This window comes from Trichoderma aggressivum, assembly GCF_033847375.1.
Source record: "Trichoderma aggressivum f. europaeum strain CBS 100526 chromosome Unknown scaffold_006, whole genome shotgun sequence".
Taxonomy (NCBI): domain Eukaryota; kingdom Fungi; phylum Ascomycota; class Sordariomycetes; order Hypocreales; family Hypocreaceae; genus Trichoderma; species Trichoderma aggressivum.
This window is the reverse complement of record NW_026946372.1, coordinates 79,185-94,363: the sequence shown is the minus strand read 5'-3', so window position 1 is coordinate 94,363 and position 15,179 is coordinate 79,185. Positions and strand designations below refer to the sequence as shown.

At 49.2% G+C, this 15,179-nt stretch overlaps 3 protein-coding genes across 3 annotated transcripts; 2 read left to right on the top strand and 1 right to left on the bottom strand.

Annotated features, from left to right (window-relative positions):
• Nucleotides 1–524: 524 nt before the first annotated feature.
• On the top strand, nucleotides 525–5,888 carry Triagg1_2282 (uncharacterized protein; the record flags this gene model as incomplete). Its single annotated transcript, XM_062896446.1, has 4 exons — nucleotides 525–655; nucleotides 1,052–1,189; nucleotides 1,354–5,718; nucleotides 5,783–5,888. The coding sequence occupies 4 exons, from the start codon at nucleotides 525–527 to the stop codon at nucleotides 5,886–5,888; spliced, it is 4,740 nt and encodes a 1,579-aa protein (XP_062758494.1).
• A 730-nt stretch (nucleotides 5,889–6,618) lies between these two features.
• Nucleotides 6,619–8,853, top strand: Triagg1_2281 (uncharacterized protein; the record flags this gene model as incomplete). The annotated part of the gene is made up of 8 exons (XM_062896445.1): nucleotides 6,619–6,655; nucleotides 6,708–6,745; nucleotides 6,808–6,843; nucleotides 6,914–6,993; nucleotides 7,136–7,377; nucleotides 7,439–7,446; nucleotides 7,502–7,693; nucleotides 7,750–8,853. The coding sequence occupies 8 exons, from the start codon at nucleotides 6,619–6,621 to the stop codon at nucleotides 8,851–8,853; spliced, it is 1,737 nt and encodes a 578-aa protein (XP_062758493.1).
• Nucleotides 8,854–10,296: 1,443 nt separating this feature from the next.
• On the bottom strand, nucleotides 10,297–15,178 carry Triagg1_2280 (uncharacterized protein; the record flags this gene model as incomplete). Its single annotated transcript, XM_062896444.1, has 6 exons — nucleotides 10,297–10,339; nucleotides 10,390–10,818; nucleotides 10,942–11,383; nucleotides 11,804–12,443; nucleotides 12,519–14,137; nucleotides 14,191–15,178. The coding sequence occupies 6 exons, from the start codon at nucleotides 15,176–15,178 to the stop codon at nucleotides 10,297–10,299; spliced, it is 4,161 nt and encodes a 1,386-aa protein (XP_062758492.1).
• Between the last annotated feature and the right edge of the window lies 1 nt (nucleotide 15,179).

Sequence of the window (15,179 nt, the reverse complement as noted above, 5' to 3'; positions counted from 1 at the left end):
CAAGACAACATTCGCCAGATACCCGAGTTGCCGAGCACGCGATAGACTCCTTGGAGGGCGACATGGGCTAGCCAGGGCTCGACTTTCCGGAGCTGGCATTCTCTCTCTGTCCGACCACCCGGCTTGGGATACGGCATGCCGACCGGTTCACGCATCTACAGACCGCATGTTATCCTGTTGCTCTCGACGCTCGATTTCATCTACCAGAACTCACGTTGGTTGCGATGCTGCACATCACACCCATATGTGAGACTTCTATCAAGGCAGCCACCCAAACCTCCGAAAAGGATGGCCGCTTGACACGCAATTGGACCAGCCGGGCGCGCGCCTTTTTTGACCCTCCGGTGGTTGCAGCTCTGCCGATGCCGCTTGAACCGCATAAGGACGACACGGCGCCGACGTTTTTGGCTCGCCGAAGTTGATTTATTCGGCTTGCCGTCCTACTAAGTCTCACTAATTTATTAGATTTGATATCAGGGCTGGCATTTACCCGCCATTAGTCAATGGCAGCAATCGTATGAGACATGCCTAGTCTGGAAGAGAGCATCATCACCTCTTATCCGTGGCATCTTGTTGACCGCATTTCTCCCAAGGGTCCAGAGCATGGGCCGAGTGCTCGGTTTGTTCACCATCCCAGCGTCTGCTTGAAGAAACGGTGAGAGCCTCAAGCTGTCCGCTTTCTCATAGGCCCCCCCTTATTAACAATGGACGGCATTTGACTGTAAGATACGAAGCGCCGACAGGACGACTGCATCCGATGTCCCCATATCGGTCAACTGTGGGGGGGCTAGCGCAGGGATTTTTGCAGCCGCGGTGCATGTTGCAGTTCGCCAACAGGGATTGCGACACCCTCTGATGCAGGGCCTACAGCGCCGCAGAGGCCTACGAGCGGTGATGCCACAGGGCCGGCTACAGGGGTCTAATTGGGCGAATTTGCCATCCATGGATTGACCCTTCTGGGAGGACCCACTCGCTGCGCTCGGTACATTCCATGATTCTACTCCAACTCGAACCGTTTCTTTGTTCCTCACTTTTAATTCTTCTTCTACAGCTTCAGCCTTCTTTCCAGCAAAGGCGAACCTCTGGATGACGGCACCATGGACGTCGTCTTATCCCGCCTTGGCACGCAGCTGCTCACGCCCAGTACAGACGAGCTGCTGTTTCGGGAACCTCCCACCTTTCTAAGTCGGTACGTGTATCCCATGGAAGCTTTATCTGGTCAGCATTTCGCTGTCTGGATGGCACAATGGCGTGCGCCTCTCGTTTCTTGCGTGATGAAATACATCCGATACTTGATTTCCCCCAACCTCCGTCTGGTTTCTCCCGCTGACAATATGCCTCTGCAATTCTCAGCCTCGGCATCGATACCTCTGAGACTGAATGGATAGGTCGCGTCTCTGAGTTTGCTCGGTCTGGTATTCTTCAGGGTGCGATTCTCGCCACTTCGGCGGCTTGGCTGACTTTTCGTCTTATTCGGCATCGCAAGAGCTCCGTGCCAACTACCAGGTCCAAGGCATCGTCGATTAAATGGCCCTACGAAATTGTGTCGCAAGCCGCCCGCATCGCTTCGCTGGTCTTTTTGACGGCGGCTCTCATCAAGGGCAGAGTGCATCTGCTCAACGTTGTTGCTGTTGCCTACGCCTTTGTTCTCGGCTTGATACGACCCATCAGCCATGATCTCGCTTGGCGCCATCTCGTTCTTCACCAAATCAACTATGTCCTGACTGCCACGTTTTTCGTTCTAGCAGCCGCACAGCTGCTTCCTTGTATTGAGATTGGCACGGATCAATGTGTTGGGGATGCCGGCATCGTTGGCTGCCTGGTCTCGTTGGGCGCGGCCGTAATTGTCGCATTGGTTACTCCCCGAGAATGGGTACCACCTACCATCAAGCATGATATTCCGGGCTACACGGACCAAAATGATCCTGCTCCTGAAGAGACCTGCAGCTGGTTTAACTATTACTTCACTTATGAGTGGCTGACACCCCTCGTATGGAAGGGCACTAGACGAAAGCTTGACATGTCTGGTATCCCAACGCTAGCCTGGTATGATGAGCCCATGTATCTACTCCAGAAGATCAAGAAGGCCCGGGCGCTCTACAAGAAGACTCTGTGGACAGCCGTGAAATTTCAACGCAAGGAGTTGTTACTGATGGCCACGTGGGCTGCCGCCGCTTTTACACTGGAAAACGTCTCCCCGTATGGCATGTATCGTCTACTCGACTATCTCGCTAACCCTAGTGGTGCCCAATATCATCCGGTTGTATGGCTTATTCTCATGTTTGTCGGGCCCTTGTCTCGATCCGTTTTGTTTCAGCAATACGTCTTCAACTCAACCAGACTGATTGTTCGAGTCAAATCTGCCATGACTCAGGAGCTATATCACAGGGCCTTGGAGTCCATGGAGTTGGAGGAAGATCCCTTTGATCTCAAGGCAGGAGGAAAAGCCGACAAGGAGAAAGAGGCGCAGGGCGCCCAGAAATCGACGTCTGCTGGACGTTTGGCAAATTTGATGGCCGCTGACGTGGATGCTGTCTATCGAGCACGAGATGTCATATTGGTTTCCACGGGTGTTCCTGCAGGTACCATCATATCTCTCTTCGGCCTTTACAAAATGATGGGCTGGGCATCCCTGGTAGGAACGGCCATTTTGCTGTTGGCTACTCCGATATCCGTGTACATGGGCCGTCAGATGTATGGCGCACAGAGACGGGTGAGAAAAGCGCAAGATACACGCATTTCTCTTGTTGCTGAGTATCTGGCTTCCATCCGCGCCATCAAGTACTTTGCCTGGGAAGATCCCATCACGAACCGAATCATCGAGTCGAGGGCGGCCGAACAAAAGGAATTGTGGCGAGTGGCTGTCCTGCAGACCATGGTCAACCAAGTTACCCAATGTTTTCCGTACATCGGCCTCCTCGTCATGCTTGGATTGCACGTCGGGGTAGAAAAGCATCCCCTTGACGCTTCTACCGCCTTTACTGCCGCCTTCCTCGTCAAGAACATCCGTAGAAACATCATGATGGCCAGTGCTTTCTCAAGAAACTTTGCTGCCGCAAGCGTAGCCTTCAACCGGCTCGACAAGTATTTCGATAGTACTGTGCCCCTCCTCCGATATCCCGTTGGACCCCTGAGAATCGAAGGCGCTTCGTTCCGTCGGAACAAGAAGGCCACCTTCCGCCTCGAGGACATCTCGCTAGATTTTGTCGAAGGTGGTCTCAACGTCGTTACCGGCCAAAGTGGAAGCGGGAAGAGTACCCTTCTGCTCGCGATCCTAGGTGAAACGCATCTAGAGGGCGGCAAGGTCACCGCGCCCAACGACATTGCCTTTGCTTCGCAGTCTGCTTGGCTCCAGAATGATACAATCCAAGCTAATATCCTCTTCCAAAGCCCCATGGACCGCGCTCGATATGACAGAGTCATTGAAGCTTGCTGTCTCAATATAGACCTCAAGGAGCTCTCTGACGGCGACCAGACTGTCGTAGGCGAGAATGGTACATCCTTGTCTGGAGGACAAAAAGCTAGAGTTGCCTTGGCTAGAGCCCTATACTCCAAGGCTTCTCTATTGCTTCTAGATGATATTTTCTCCGCTCTCGATGCCAAGACCTCGGCTGGCGTTTGGAAATACTGTTTCTGTAGCGATCTACTCAAAGGCAGGACCGTTGTTCTCGTCACTCAAGTTCCTTGGATCTCATCACAGGCAGACTTTTCCGTCCTCCTCGAAAGGGGTCAAGTCAAGAGTGCCGAGGCCAACATTGGTGCAGTTCGCAGACCTATCCAGATTGCCGAAATCCTTGGAGGAGATGATGATGACCTTGACACCGAAACCGAAACCGGCACAGAAACCCCTCCGGAGCCTGAACTTCAATCTAGTGGAGATGCCCTGAATGACCCGGCAAAGGTGGGCACCGAAACCTCGGCCAAAGACATTGTGAATCAGGAAATGAAGGCATCAGGCAAGGTCGGTCGGTTGGCCTCCTTGGAGTATATGAAATACTTTGGACACCCGCTCTTCGCCGTCTTTTGCTTGGTTGGCCTCGCCGGCTCCAACGTCTTCTTCTTCGCGTCCAGTTATTGGATGGGCATATGGGTAGAGGCCTACAATAACAACGCTCACGTGGACATTGCCTATTACATGGGTATTTATGCCGCCTTCACCTTTGCCGAGATAATCTCCTTTGGCCTCGTCATTATCGCTTTCGAATGGGGTGCATGGCGTGCTGGTCGTAAGCTTCACAATGACTTCATCCGGGCGGTCATGAGAGTCCCCTTATCATGGTTCAAGACGATCCCCATCGGTCGCATCACCAATCGGTTCTCCGGCGACATGGCATCGATTGATTCTGGACTCAGCTCCATGCTCCGGGTGACTTTTGACTCCATCATGATGCTTTTTGCTCGTATTGCCGCCGTCAGTTCAATTATGCCGATTTTCATGATACCCGCCTTCTTCACCTGCATTTTTGGCGTTGTGGTTGGTGAGATGTACACACGAACAGCCGTCATCATCAAGCGACTTGCTTCGTCCGCACAGTCACCCGTCTTCTCCCAGTTTGCCGATACGTTGGCTGGGCTGCCCATCATCAGGGCTAGGGCAGGCATGAGTGAAACTTTTGGCCACGATCTAGCATCCAAGCTGCGCGTTTGGTCGGCAGCAGCAGAGGCCAACTATAACTGCAACCGTTGGGTAGCTATGCGAGTAGACTTTGTGACTTCCGTGGTCGCTCTTTTTGCTGGCATTATCGCACTCTCCAAGGTTGGAGTAGTTGGCGCCGGTTTGGTCGGGTTCTCCCTTAACAATGCCAACGGGTTGAGTCAGACTATTCTCATGCTCGTACGAGCCATGAACGACCTTGAGGTAGAGATGCAGAGCTTCCATCGCGTCAAAGAATATGTCAAATTGGAGCCTGAAGGTAAAGACGATGTAACATATGCCGAAGAAGGGGAATTTGCGGATGATGAAAGCCATGTTATTCCCAAGAACTGGCCCAAGTCGGGAGAAATCGAGTTTCGCAACGTCACCATTAGATACGATCCTGATGGCCCCAACATTCTCACGGACGTCAATCTCAAGTTCAAAGCTGGAGAGCGAGTTGCCGTCGTCGGACGAACGGGCTCTGGCAAGAGTACTCTTGTTCTTTCTCTCTTGCGGTTTACGCACATTGTCTCTGGTCAAATCTTATACGACGGGATTGACATTACCAAAATTCCCCGGCGCAGGTTGCGTGAAGGTCTCACAATCATCCCTCAGGAGGCGACTTTGTTCAACGGAACTGTGGAGTCTAATCTTGATCCTACCAGCCTCATTCCCAAGGCGATTCTCGAGAAGGCGTTGGAAAACTGCAAGGGCATCGCGTCATTTTCTAGTGACGATTCTTCTGATGAGACGGTTGTCGACGGTGTAGATGACTCTGTTCACGGACAGTCCCAAGGAATTTCTTTGTCGACACCGGTAGATGCCCGCGGAGAGAACTTTTCCCATGGCCAACGCCAGGTCTTGTCTCTTTGCCGTGCGCTTATCCGCCAGAGCAAGCTGATGCTGCTAGATGAGGCTACCGCCAGCATGGACTACGAAACGGACAAGGGCATTCAGCAAGTGCTACGCACCGAACTTGAATCTGCAGGCGGAGACCGCACACTTGTGACGATTGCTCATCGCTTGCGGACCATTATCGATTATGATTCCGTGGTCGTGATGGGCGCTGGCAAAGTAGTAGAGTAAGTAGCCATATCTCCAGCGGTACGGCGCTTATTTCGTTGCATAACTGCTAACTTTCGATAGATACGGTTCTCCCCGAGACTTGTACAATTCTAAAGGCTTGTTTTACGACATGATATACCACAGTGGAGAGATGGAGGAGTTACAGGAGTTTTTGAAGGATAAATAATGAAGTGCATTTTTTATTTCTAAATGCCGATAGAAGATAATTTGGGGGGACATACGAATTTGGATAAGCGAAGCTTCTGGCATAGATGCGATGACGAGAGATGATACCTTTAAAAGGAGGATGGGGAAGATTTGAAACGCAAACAATATTCTAAGCACAAACAATATGTTGAATAATAAACCATTTAAATCTCAGATGCCTCTTTCTGCAAACGTTTTCGCAACCACTTGTATGGCGCATGTATAGAGCGTATGAGGCCCGGGTAGCCGCAGCGACCCTGGTTGGCAGGTGTTAATCCCTGATTGTAATTCCCCGACTCGGCCGAGAAGTCAACAGACTCATCCGGTGTCATTTGGCTGAATCCAGAATGACCAGAGGAACCATCACATGCATGATAAGAGTCAATAAAGCTGTGAGCCATGCGATATCGAGGTTATGCAATTCACATGATTCTACGCGGCAGTCGGGCAAAAGCGTGCTCGGATACACTAAGAGCATGCATATGCAGACGTTCCAAATACTGCCGGGCGGTGTGTGCAGATTTACCGGATGGAGCTCCATACGCGGATGCATCATTGGCCACCTGCCAGATGCGGGGCTGTGCACGGACCTGCTGTCCGCGATTAGAAGGAAAAAAAAAAAGTTCCAAACTTGTTAAAACCTTCACATGCGCTGTCATCGTCATTCTATCCCTGTACCTCATCGATATTGACGAACAGTTCTTGTCACCATGCGTTACATTCTCGTTTCGGGCGGAGTCATCTCCGGTACTGCACCGTACCCAAAACAATAATCTGACGTCTGCTAACGGTTTACTAGGTGTTGGAAAGGGCATTATTGCCTCGTCCACGGGCCTGGTATGCTTCTAGAATTCGTCCATGGCGGGACTCGGATTTTCGAATATTAACCGCCCGAATAGCTTCTCAAGACGCTCGGCCTGCGTGTCACCTGCATCGTGAGCATTACTTCCCTGGAATCGCTTTATAAAGTCAAGAATCGGCCTCTAACTTGAACGATGACGGTAGAAAATCGATCCTTATTTGAACATTGATGCTGGAACTATGAACCCGAAAGATCACGGAGAGTGTTTCGTTCTGGACGACGGGTAAGCAGCTTTCTAAGCCCCTTGTTACCTTTTCCAAAACGATTCTGGCAGCCAACGACAAGCATCTCCTACCGGAGTCGACAATCTCGAGCACAGGGAGAAAACTTTTACATGGGGTAAAAACTGACTCTTGGTGTCCCAGTGGCGAGTGTGACTTGGATCTTGGACATTACCAGAGATATCTGGGCATCAACCTCTCCCGAGACCACAACATCACCACCGGCAAGATCAACATGGAGGTCGGCTTGAGGGAACGTCGTGGAGATTACTTGGGCCGTACCGTCCAGGTCGTCCCTCACGTCACCAACCTCATTAAGGAGTGGATTGAGCGGGTCGCCAGAATCCCCATCGATGAGTCGGGCGCCGAGCCTGATGTCTGCATTAGTATGTTACATCCGCATCCGCTGTCACAAGCTATACTGGACACTCGCTGACAACCGCTTAGTTGAGCTTGTATATACTCTCTTCCAGTCCTTATGCTTGCGCTCCTTCTAACCTTCGACTACAGGGTGGCACAGTTGGCGATATCGAGAACATGCCCTTCGTCGAGGCGCTTACACAGCTCCGACACAAGTGTGGCAAGGGCAACTTTATCAACATCCAGGTCTCATATGTTCCCGTCATCAACGGCGAGCAAAAGACCAAGCCCACTCAGCACGCCGTCAAGACAATTCGGAGTGCTGGTCTCATTCCCGACTTGGTAAGAGCTTAAATCTACCTTTTGCCTAGTCGGTATTCAGCTAACGACCCCGGTAGATTGCTTGCCGTTGTGAACGTCCTCTTGATCAAGATACCATCAACAAAATCGCCCTTCACTGCCAGGTCGAGCCTGAGCAGGTGATTGCCGTCCGAGATATGCCCACAGTCTACCAGGTGCCAGTCCTTCTGAAAGAGCAGGGCCTGATCACTGTTCTGCAGTCGATCTTGATGCTGGACAAGCTCACCCCTGAGCCAGCCCAAGTCAAGAAGGGTGCCGAAATTTGGCAAAAGTGGAAGGATGTCATCTCAAAGAACTACACCGAGACGATCGACATTGCCCTGGTTGGCAAGTACGTCGAACTTCACGACAGCTACCTCAGTCTCTACAAATCATTAGAACACGCGGCTATCCACTGTAAGCGCAAGCTGAACCTGATCTGGGTTGATTCTGAGCATCTCGAGGAGTCCACCCGGGAGGCCGACCCCGCCTTGTACCACAAGGCCTGGCACGATGTTTGCTCGGCGTCTGGTGTGGTGATCCCCGGAGGCTTCGGCGAGAGAGCCACAGAAGGTATCATCAAGGCTACCCAGTGGGCCAGAGAGCACAACACCCCCTGGCTGGGTATCTGCTTCGGTATGCAGCTGGCCGTTTGCGAGTTTGCCCGCAACGTGTGTGGACATGCCAACGCCACCTCTGAAGAGTTTGACGAGAATGCCGAGTACCCCGCCGTCATCTTCATGCCCGAGGGCTCCAAGGAAACCAAGGGCGGCACCATGCGACTCGGCCTGCGCACCACGCACTTCCAGCCTGGCAGCGAGGACAGCAAGCTCCGAGCCATGTACGGCAACGCGGAGACTGTCGATGAGCGCCACCGACACCGTTACGAGGTTAACCCTGCCCTTGTTGACGAGTTTGAGAAGGCTGGCTTGTCCTTTGTCGGCAAGGACGATACCGGCAGACGTATGGAGATCATTGAGATCAAGAGCCACCCTTACTTCGTCGGTGTGCAATACCACCCGGAGTACATCAGCCAGCCGCTTAGCCCCTCCCTCCCCATCCTTGGTCTGGTAGCCGCCGCCATCGGATGCCTCGACGAGGTTACCAAGGAGGTCTGCCAGCTCAGAAATGAAGCCAACGGCACTGTCAACGGAACCGCTTAATGGCATGAGTACTAAAGGTCTTGTATAATTACCTCGGCTAAAGCCCCGAGGCCTTGAATCCTTGCAACAGCATGTGTAGATATAGAAACCGCAGGTTTACGTAGCAAAAAGTCTGTGGATGTTGGAAGTTACTATCTTGATTAAAAGGTATATCTTATACCGACCCGCTTAGCCCCTTCAGAGTGGACAGGCTGTTGACTGCTCCCAACGCAGCCAGCCTGCCACTCCAGAGCCACTGTGAGACGTCCTTCATCTTCCCGACGAGGGGGAGGGACGCTCACTTGGTTGGCGGGCTTGGCGGGTTTCAAGATAGTCTGTTTTGTTAGCTTTATAGATACTCTTTTTAGATAATGCCTTGGCTTCATCAAGCTGGATTTACTTGATGCTTCGAGGCCAGCACGCGAGCGCCGGGCTTGGATGCTTCTTAATAGAAAAAATAAACATGAAATAATTTGCAACTTCTCGTCCCACTTCCCACCGCTAATTTTAAATCTTGACTCGATGAGCTACCCTGTTCAGCCCATCTTCATTATCATTTTACTTTGGTACGAAAGCGGTGCCAAAACCAGAGTGTGTAATCTCGCTTCTTTTTACAGTATGGTGTCTACAGATTGGACTGGTGTATACTATGAGGAGTGTCCTTTATTCATGCCACGTTGGTACTCGGTTTCATTTATTGAATTGCTGAAATGATAAAAAGTTTGGTCCTTTAGTGCAATAGCCAGCCATTGTGAAATGTTAATTAAGAAAGGGTGAATGTGAGGCAGCTCTATATGTTGATATCGTGTGTAAGTGGAGGAGAAGAAAAATGGATAATTAGGGACGCGCTTCCAACCTCGACAAACAACCCTTTTATTCCATAGATGTGTAAAACAGAGGAGGCCTAATGGGAAAGAGATGTATAAAGTAACTCGCAAAAAAAACAAAAAAGAAATCCCATCCGAACGGCGGCTGGTGAGCATTGCTCCCGGCAGGGCTTGAACCTGCGACCTTCGCATTACCAAGGCTTTGCAGTCGTGAGACTTTGAAAGTATTAGTACGAAGCTCTAACCAACTGAGCTACGGAAGCCAATCCGGATGGAGGATTTGGTGGATGTGACTCCACTTTCGATTTGTTGAATGACGGCGTCCTTATTATGGTATATACAGGATTTACTCAATGCACGCTGTGTGATTCAACGGGATGGTTTGAATGTCTGCAGTTTAGCCATGACATCTCTTTGCTGCTGAGCTCTAGGACCTTGATATTGTTTCTAATATTGTCGACGGTTATATGCGCTCAGTGGATGCAGTGATTTGGCAAATTGAAAACTACATCCGGCTATTGAATAATCTTTGAAGCACAAACCCTTCCTTCAGCCAATGGTAGTTATTGCGTTAGATTGTATACAACTGGATCCTTGCGTAGATACAAGACTCACTTGTCAGAATCTCTGTTTGATATCAGAATGAGGATATGCCGAAAACCTCATAATCCAAACTCGCCCTGAAATGCAGCCGACAGCTAGTGTTCCCTTACTTGCAACGTTGGAGTACCCGCCGGACGGCCGATATTCTATAGGTACCCAGATCAGGTTATCGCCATTCCATGTAATCCACGAGTAATCTTTGTTGAATCCATAGCCATCAAAACGGATAATTTGCTCACGGAGCGTAATAAGCGCCCCGAATTCTGTTACCAGATGTAAACCATCAGGTGTAAATGACATATCCTTTATGCCGCCTCTGAGCGTGTGAAATTCGTGAACACACTCGCCAGTATTCGTACGCCATAACTGGATGGCGCCGTCAACAGAGCTTGATGCGATGAGTGATGAGTCATGCGAGAAGGCCACCACGATAAAGGAAAATTCGCCCCTCATGATTTTGCGGATACACTCGCCCGTGTTGACGCTCCACAACTGGATCATATCTTTTGAAGACGATGCTATAAGTGATGAATCGTGTGAGAAAGCCAAAAACTCACTGGTATTTTTAGCTTCGAGTTCAAAGACACAATCTCCTGTATCAACGCTCCATAAGGGGATGGTACCCTTTGAAGTTGATGCTATAAGTGATGAATCATGTGAGAAGGCTACATGTACATACGGCGTGTACCCGTCATATAAGAGCTCGTGGACACGCTCGTCTGTACTAACATTCCATATCCAGAGACAATTTTCGTAGAGTGTACCGATAGCCAGATATGCTGAATCATGTGAGAAAATGATGTGATAATGCTCCATAAGCGATTCTTCTTGCAGAGAATCCCGAGACACACGCCATCCCCTGAGTTCTCGTACGCAGTCTCCTGTCTCAACGTGCCATATTCGGATGGTGCCGTCGTATGAAGACGTTGCCACGAGCGATGAGTCGTGAGAAACGGTCATATTACCTATGAAATCGCTATGCCCTGTAGTTTCTTGGATGTTGCTGCTTGTTTCGGAACGCTGTAGCGGGAGAACCTTATTGCTATAGTCATCGAATTTCTGGACATCGTTATCTGAGTTGTTGTGCCATAGCCGAATAGTTCCATCTTCTGAGGATGATGCTATCATTGTCGAGTCATGCGATAAAGCCACAGATGTAACGCTAAGGCTATGACCTGTAAACTTTCTCAAATACGCGCCCGTTTTAACGTTCCACAGTCGAATAGTTTCATCATATGAAGCTGATACCATAAGAGATGAATCATGTGAAAAGGCTATACAAATAATATGACTATGATTCCTTGTAAATTCTTGGACGCACTCGCCTGTATCAGTGCGCCACACTTGAATGAGATAACCAGAAGCTGATGCGACAAGTGATAAATCATGCGAAAAAGCCAGCGAAGCACCGTCGTAAGGTTGTGATGCATCACAGCTAAAAAGCGCCCGTACACACGTGCCGGTATTCGTGTCCCATAGCTGGGGAACCATATAACCAAAGGTTGATGCCAGAATCGATGAATCATGTGAAAAGGTCATACAAGAGATCTGATGATCACCATCTTTACCCGGAATGCCCAGTATATGGACACACTCGCTCGTGTCAACACGCCATAGCCGGATAACATTATCCGATGATGCTGATGCTGCAAATGACGAATCACGCGAAAAAGCCACGGATATAACTGAGGAATTATGGCCCTCGAATGTATGGACGCATTCACCCGTATCAATGCACCACAGACGGACAGTCGTATCCTGTGAGCCTGATAGCACAGATAAAGAATCATGCGAGAAGACCACCGACTTAACGCTTTCGCTATGGCCCTTGAATTCTTCAATACATTCGCCGGTATTAACATTCCATAGTCGAATAGTTTTATCTTTTGACGCCGATGCTATAAGCGATGAGTTGGGAGAGAAGACCGCGGAACTAACGCAACCCTGATGACCCTCCAGTGTCTTGATGCATTGGCTCCAACTGCGCTCTACTTTCGGTTCGAGGGATATCCACTTGAGCATTCTCTCCTTGAACAGGTTTCTCACGATACTCTCGCTCGGGGCAAATAGAAGGACTGAAGAATAAATCTGAAGGGGTGCACTGGCAATTAGTTGTAAATTTGACTGAAGGATACGCAGAGCATCATATAAAAATCCAGAGAGCTGCTTGTTACTCTTCATCTGTCATCAAGTTAACCACTTGATATCGTAGACTTTTGCTTAGTTTTATTGAGAAAAAAAGAAAAGAAAACTTACCGGTATAAGTCCTTGTAAGCTTGCAATCATCTTAACACTCTCTGGTGTTTTCTGTATCAGACTCAATGCCTCAACCCAATGTAAAAAATGTTCTTCCAGGAATTGAAGTACTTTTGCATGGTTTTCGACCCCATAATTTGCTCCTTGAAGGTGGAATACCCAATTTAAGCATGCATACTGGATCGCGGCAGGAATACATGTAGCTGCCTTTTCACGGTCAACTGTGGAACTTTCCAGTCCCTGTAATCGTAAGCTACACATGTCTTCTCGAAGGAACCCTTTCATGACTTGCAGACAGTTGTCTGTTATTTTTGCATGAGTCTCTGCTTCATCGATCCAAAACGGGTTCAGCCCTTGCTTCTCAGGATCAACAAGGAAGTCGCGAAAAGATAGATGCAGGAGTCTTATTGGAGTCTCAGATGACTGCGGTATACTTAAGACGGAATGAAGCATATCTAATCTTGTATCAATGACATCCATAGAAATTTCTAGGAGCTGTGATAGACTGGATGTCGATAAAGGACTTGCCAGGAGCACAATGCTGCCAACAATGTATTTGAACTGCTGCAACACTTCGTTTCGCTCCTTTGCAGTAAGCCCGGCGATCTGTTGATTAAGGACAGGTAGATAGGTCGCGTCGAGTTTAGACTCTTGGCTTTTGGTTTCATATTCTAGGACCTTGCGAAGTTGATCATCAGGGTTGCCACATTTGCGGTCGGCAAGAAACCGACATATAGTGGCGGCAAAAATAAAAAGCGGAACTGCCATCTTAACCATAGTATCAATACTGGATTGGCCAGGCCAGTCTCTCTTCAACTGTCGATATCCTTGCACTGTGTTATTATAGTTGTCTCGAATTATCTGTAGCTCATGTTTTATCAAAACCGATAAATCATGCTGAATCACAGGCTCAGATATCTCATGAAGAATTACGTCTTGAAATACTCCTTGGATTGCAGAAAATCCTAGACGAATTGGGAGCTCCGGCCGACTAGTGAGAAAGATTCTTAGCCCCAATCTTTTGTCATGATTGAAGAGACGGATGATAAGTTTAACGTCATCTTCTAGGTCACACTCATCTAGGGCATCGATGACTATAACGATAAAGACTGATTTTCTCTGATCTGGAGGAACCTTGGATAGAGGCTGTAAGATGAGCTCGTTAAACTGTTCTCGTAGCCCTTTGTTGCCGATGTCAGAATTTGATTTGACTGCATCCTTGACATGAGTCCCGATTTCGGTTTGCATTATGGCCAGTTGAGCGGCTATAGTTGTGAATAGCTTTGTCGAGCTTCCCCGATCGCCCTCGCCTCTCTTGAAGAAGAAACTGGCGCCTAGATGACCGGTTCTGACAAGAGATTTGGCGATGGTGCGTGAAATAGTTGACTTTCCTGTTCCAGCCATCCCATTTAGCCAGAAAATGGACTTGGCGCTTGGATCTTGAGTCCAGCTCACGATATGTTGGAGTAACTCAACTCGCGTATCTGGTAAGCAAGTCGGGTTGTGCTCTTCGGCGTGGGAGTCAAATGCAGCCCCTTCCGCAACTGGAAGCTTGATAAACATGAGACTTTGGCTGATATCATTTATTTTTTCATCGACTTCAGTGATCTTTTCGTCAACTTTGCTCTATTAGCAGTGCATCTTACCGAAAAGGAATAGACTGAGAGCTCACCTCTCATGATTATATCAGTGATCCTTTTTTCAGACTCAATTTTCCTGGGGGGTATTCGGATGAGAAGATCTTTGGCGTATGCAGCAGCCGTCATTGCCGCATAACCATGCCAATCTGAATTTTTGTGCGAGTCTGAGTAGTCACAAATTCCTCGGATGACCAGACAAGGAAAGTGATTCATTAACCCTGCAGCCTCCGTATCAAAGCATAGCACATTATTCTCGGCTGCAAGCCTGTCCCTCAACTTCGCATTGTTTATTAATTGGTTTGCCGAAGCGATGGTGCCATAGTGAATTGTTGGATTATCATCGTCCTCTGTTCGTTTATGTCGAGGCTGTAAATTGGTCTGATTATCGAGGCAAACCGCTGCACAGCTTCTTCCATCTGGCGGATGGACTATTTCGCTTTGGAATAAATTATCACTACTCGGGTCTGGCCGTCTATAATTCTTCTGAAGCCTTCGCTTTTTGGCAAGAATGCCATCAATCGTTTCTTCAAACTCATGACCCTCAGCCTCGTATTGCGCTTTAAGCCCGGCGATGGCCGTCCTTAAGATTATTGGTGGCTGGTCTAAGAATCCGGTTTGTTGGAATGCTTGATCCTGCATCGTTTCCCCAAAGTTATATTGGAATACACCTCCTTTGCCGTTACGAGGCGCGCTGACAACAATGTCGCCCAGGCGGATGTCGTGGTCGGCACTTGGTGCACCACCGCCAATGCCCACCATCAAGCCAATTCTAATATTCGGAAAGGTGTGCAACATATCTCTCGCAACAGTAGCTGCAGAAGCTGTTCCATACTCGCCGTCAGGTAGGACGGCAATGACCACGTTGTGTCTTCCCATTCTCCCCAGAGCGTAGTCATTGTTATCATGGACAGAAACATCTTCAGGACTTTCGTGCTTCTCGTCTAGAAAAGCTTCGGCGGCGACACGCTCGGTGCTGATGGCACAGATCCAACCAACTGTGTAATTTTCCGGGTTCGACATG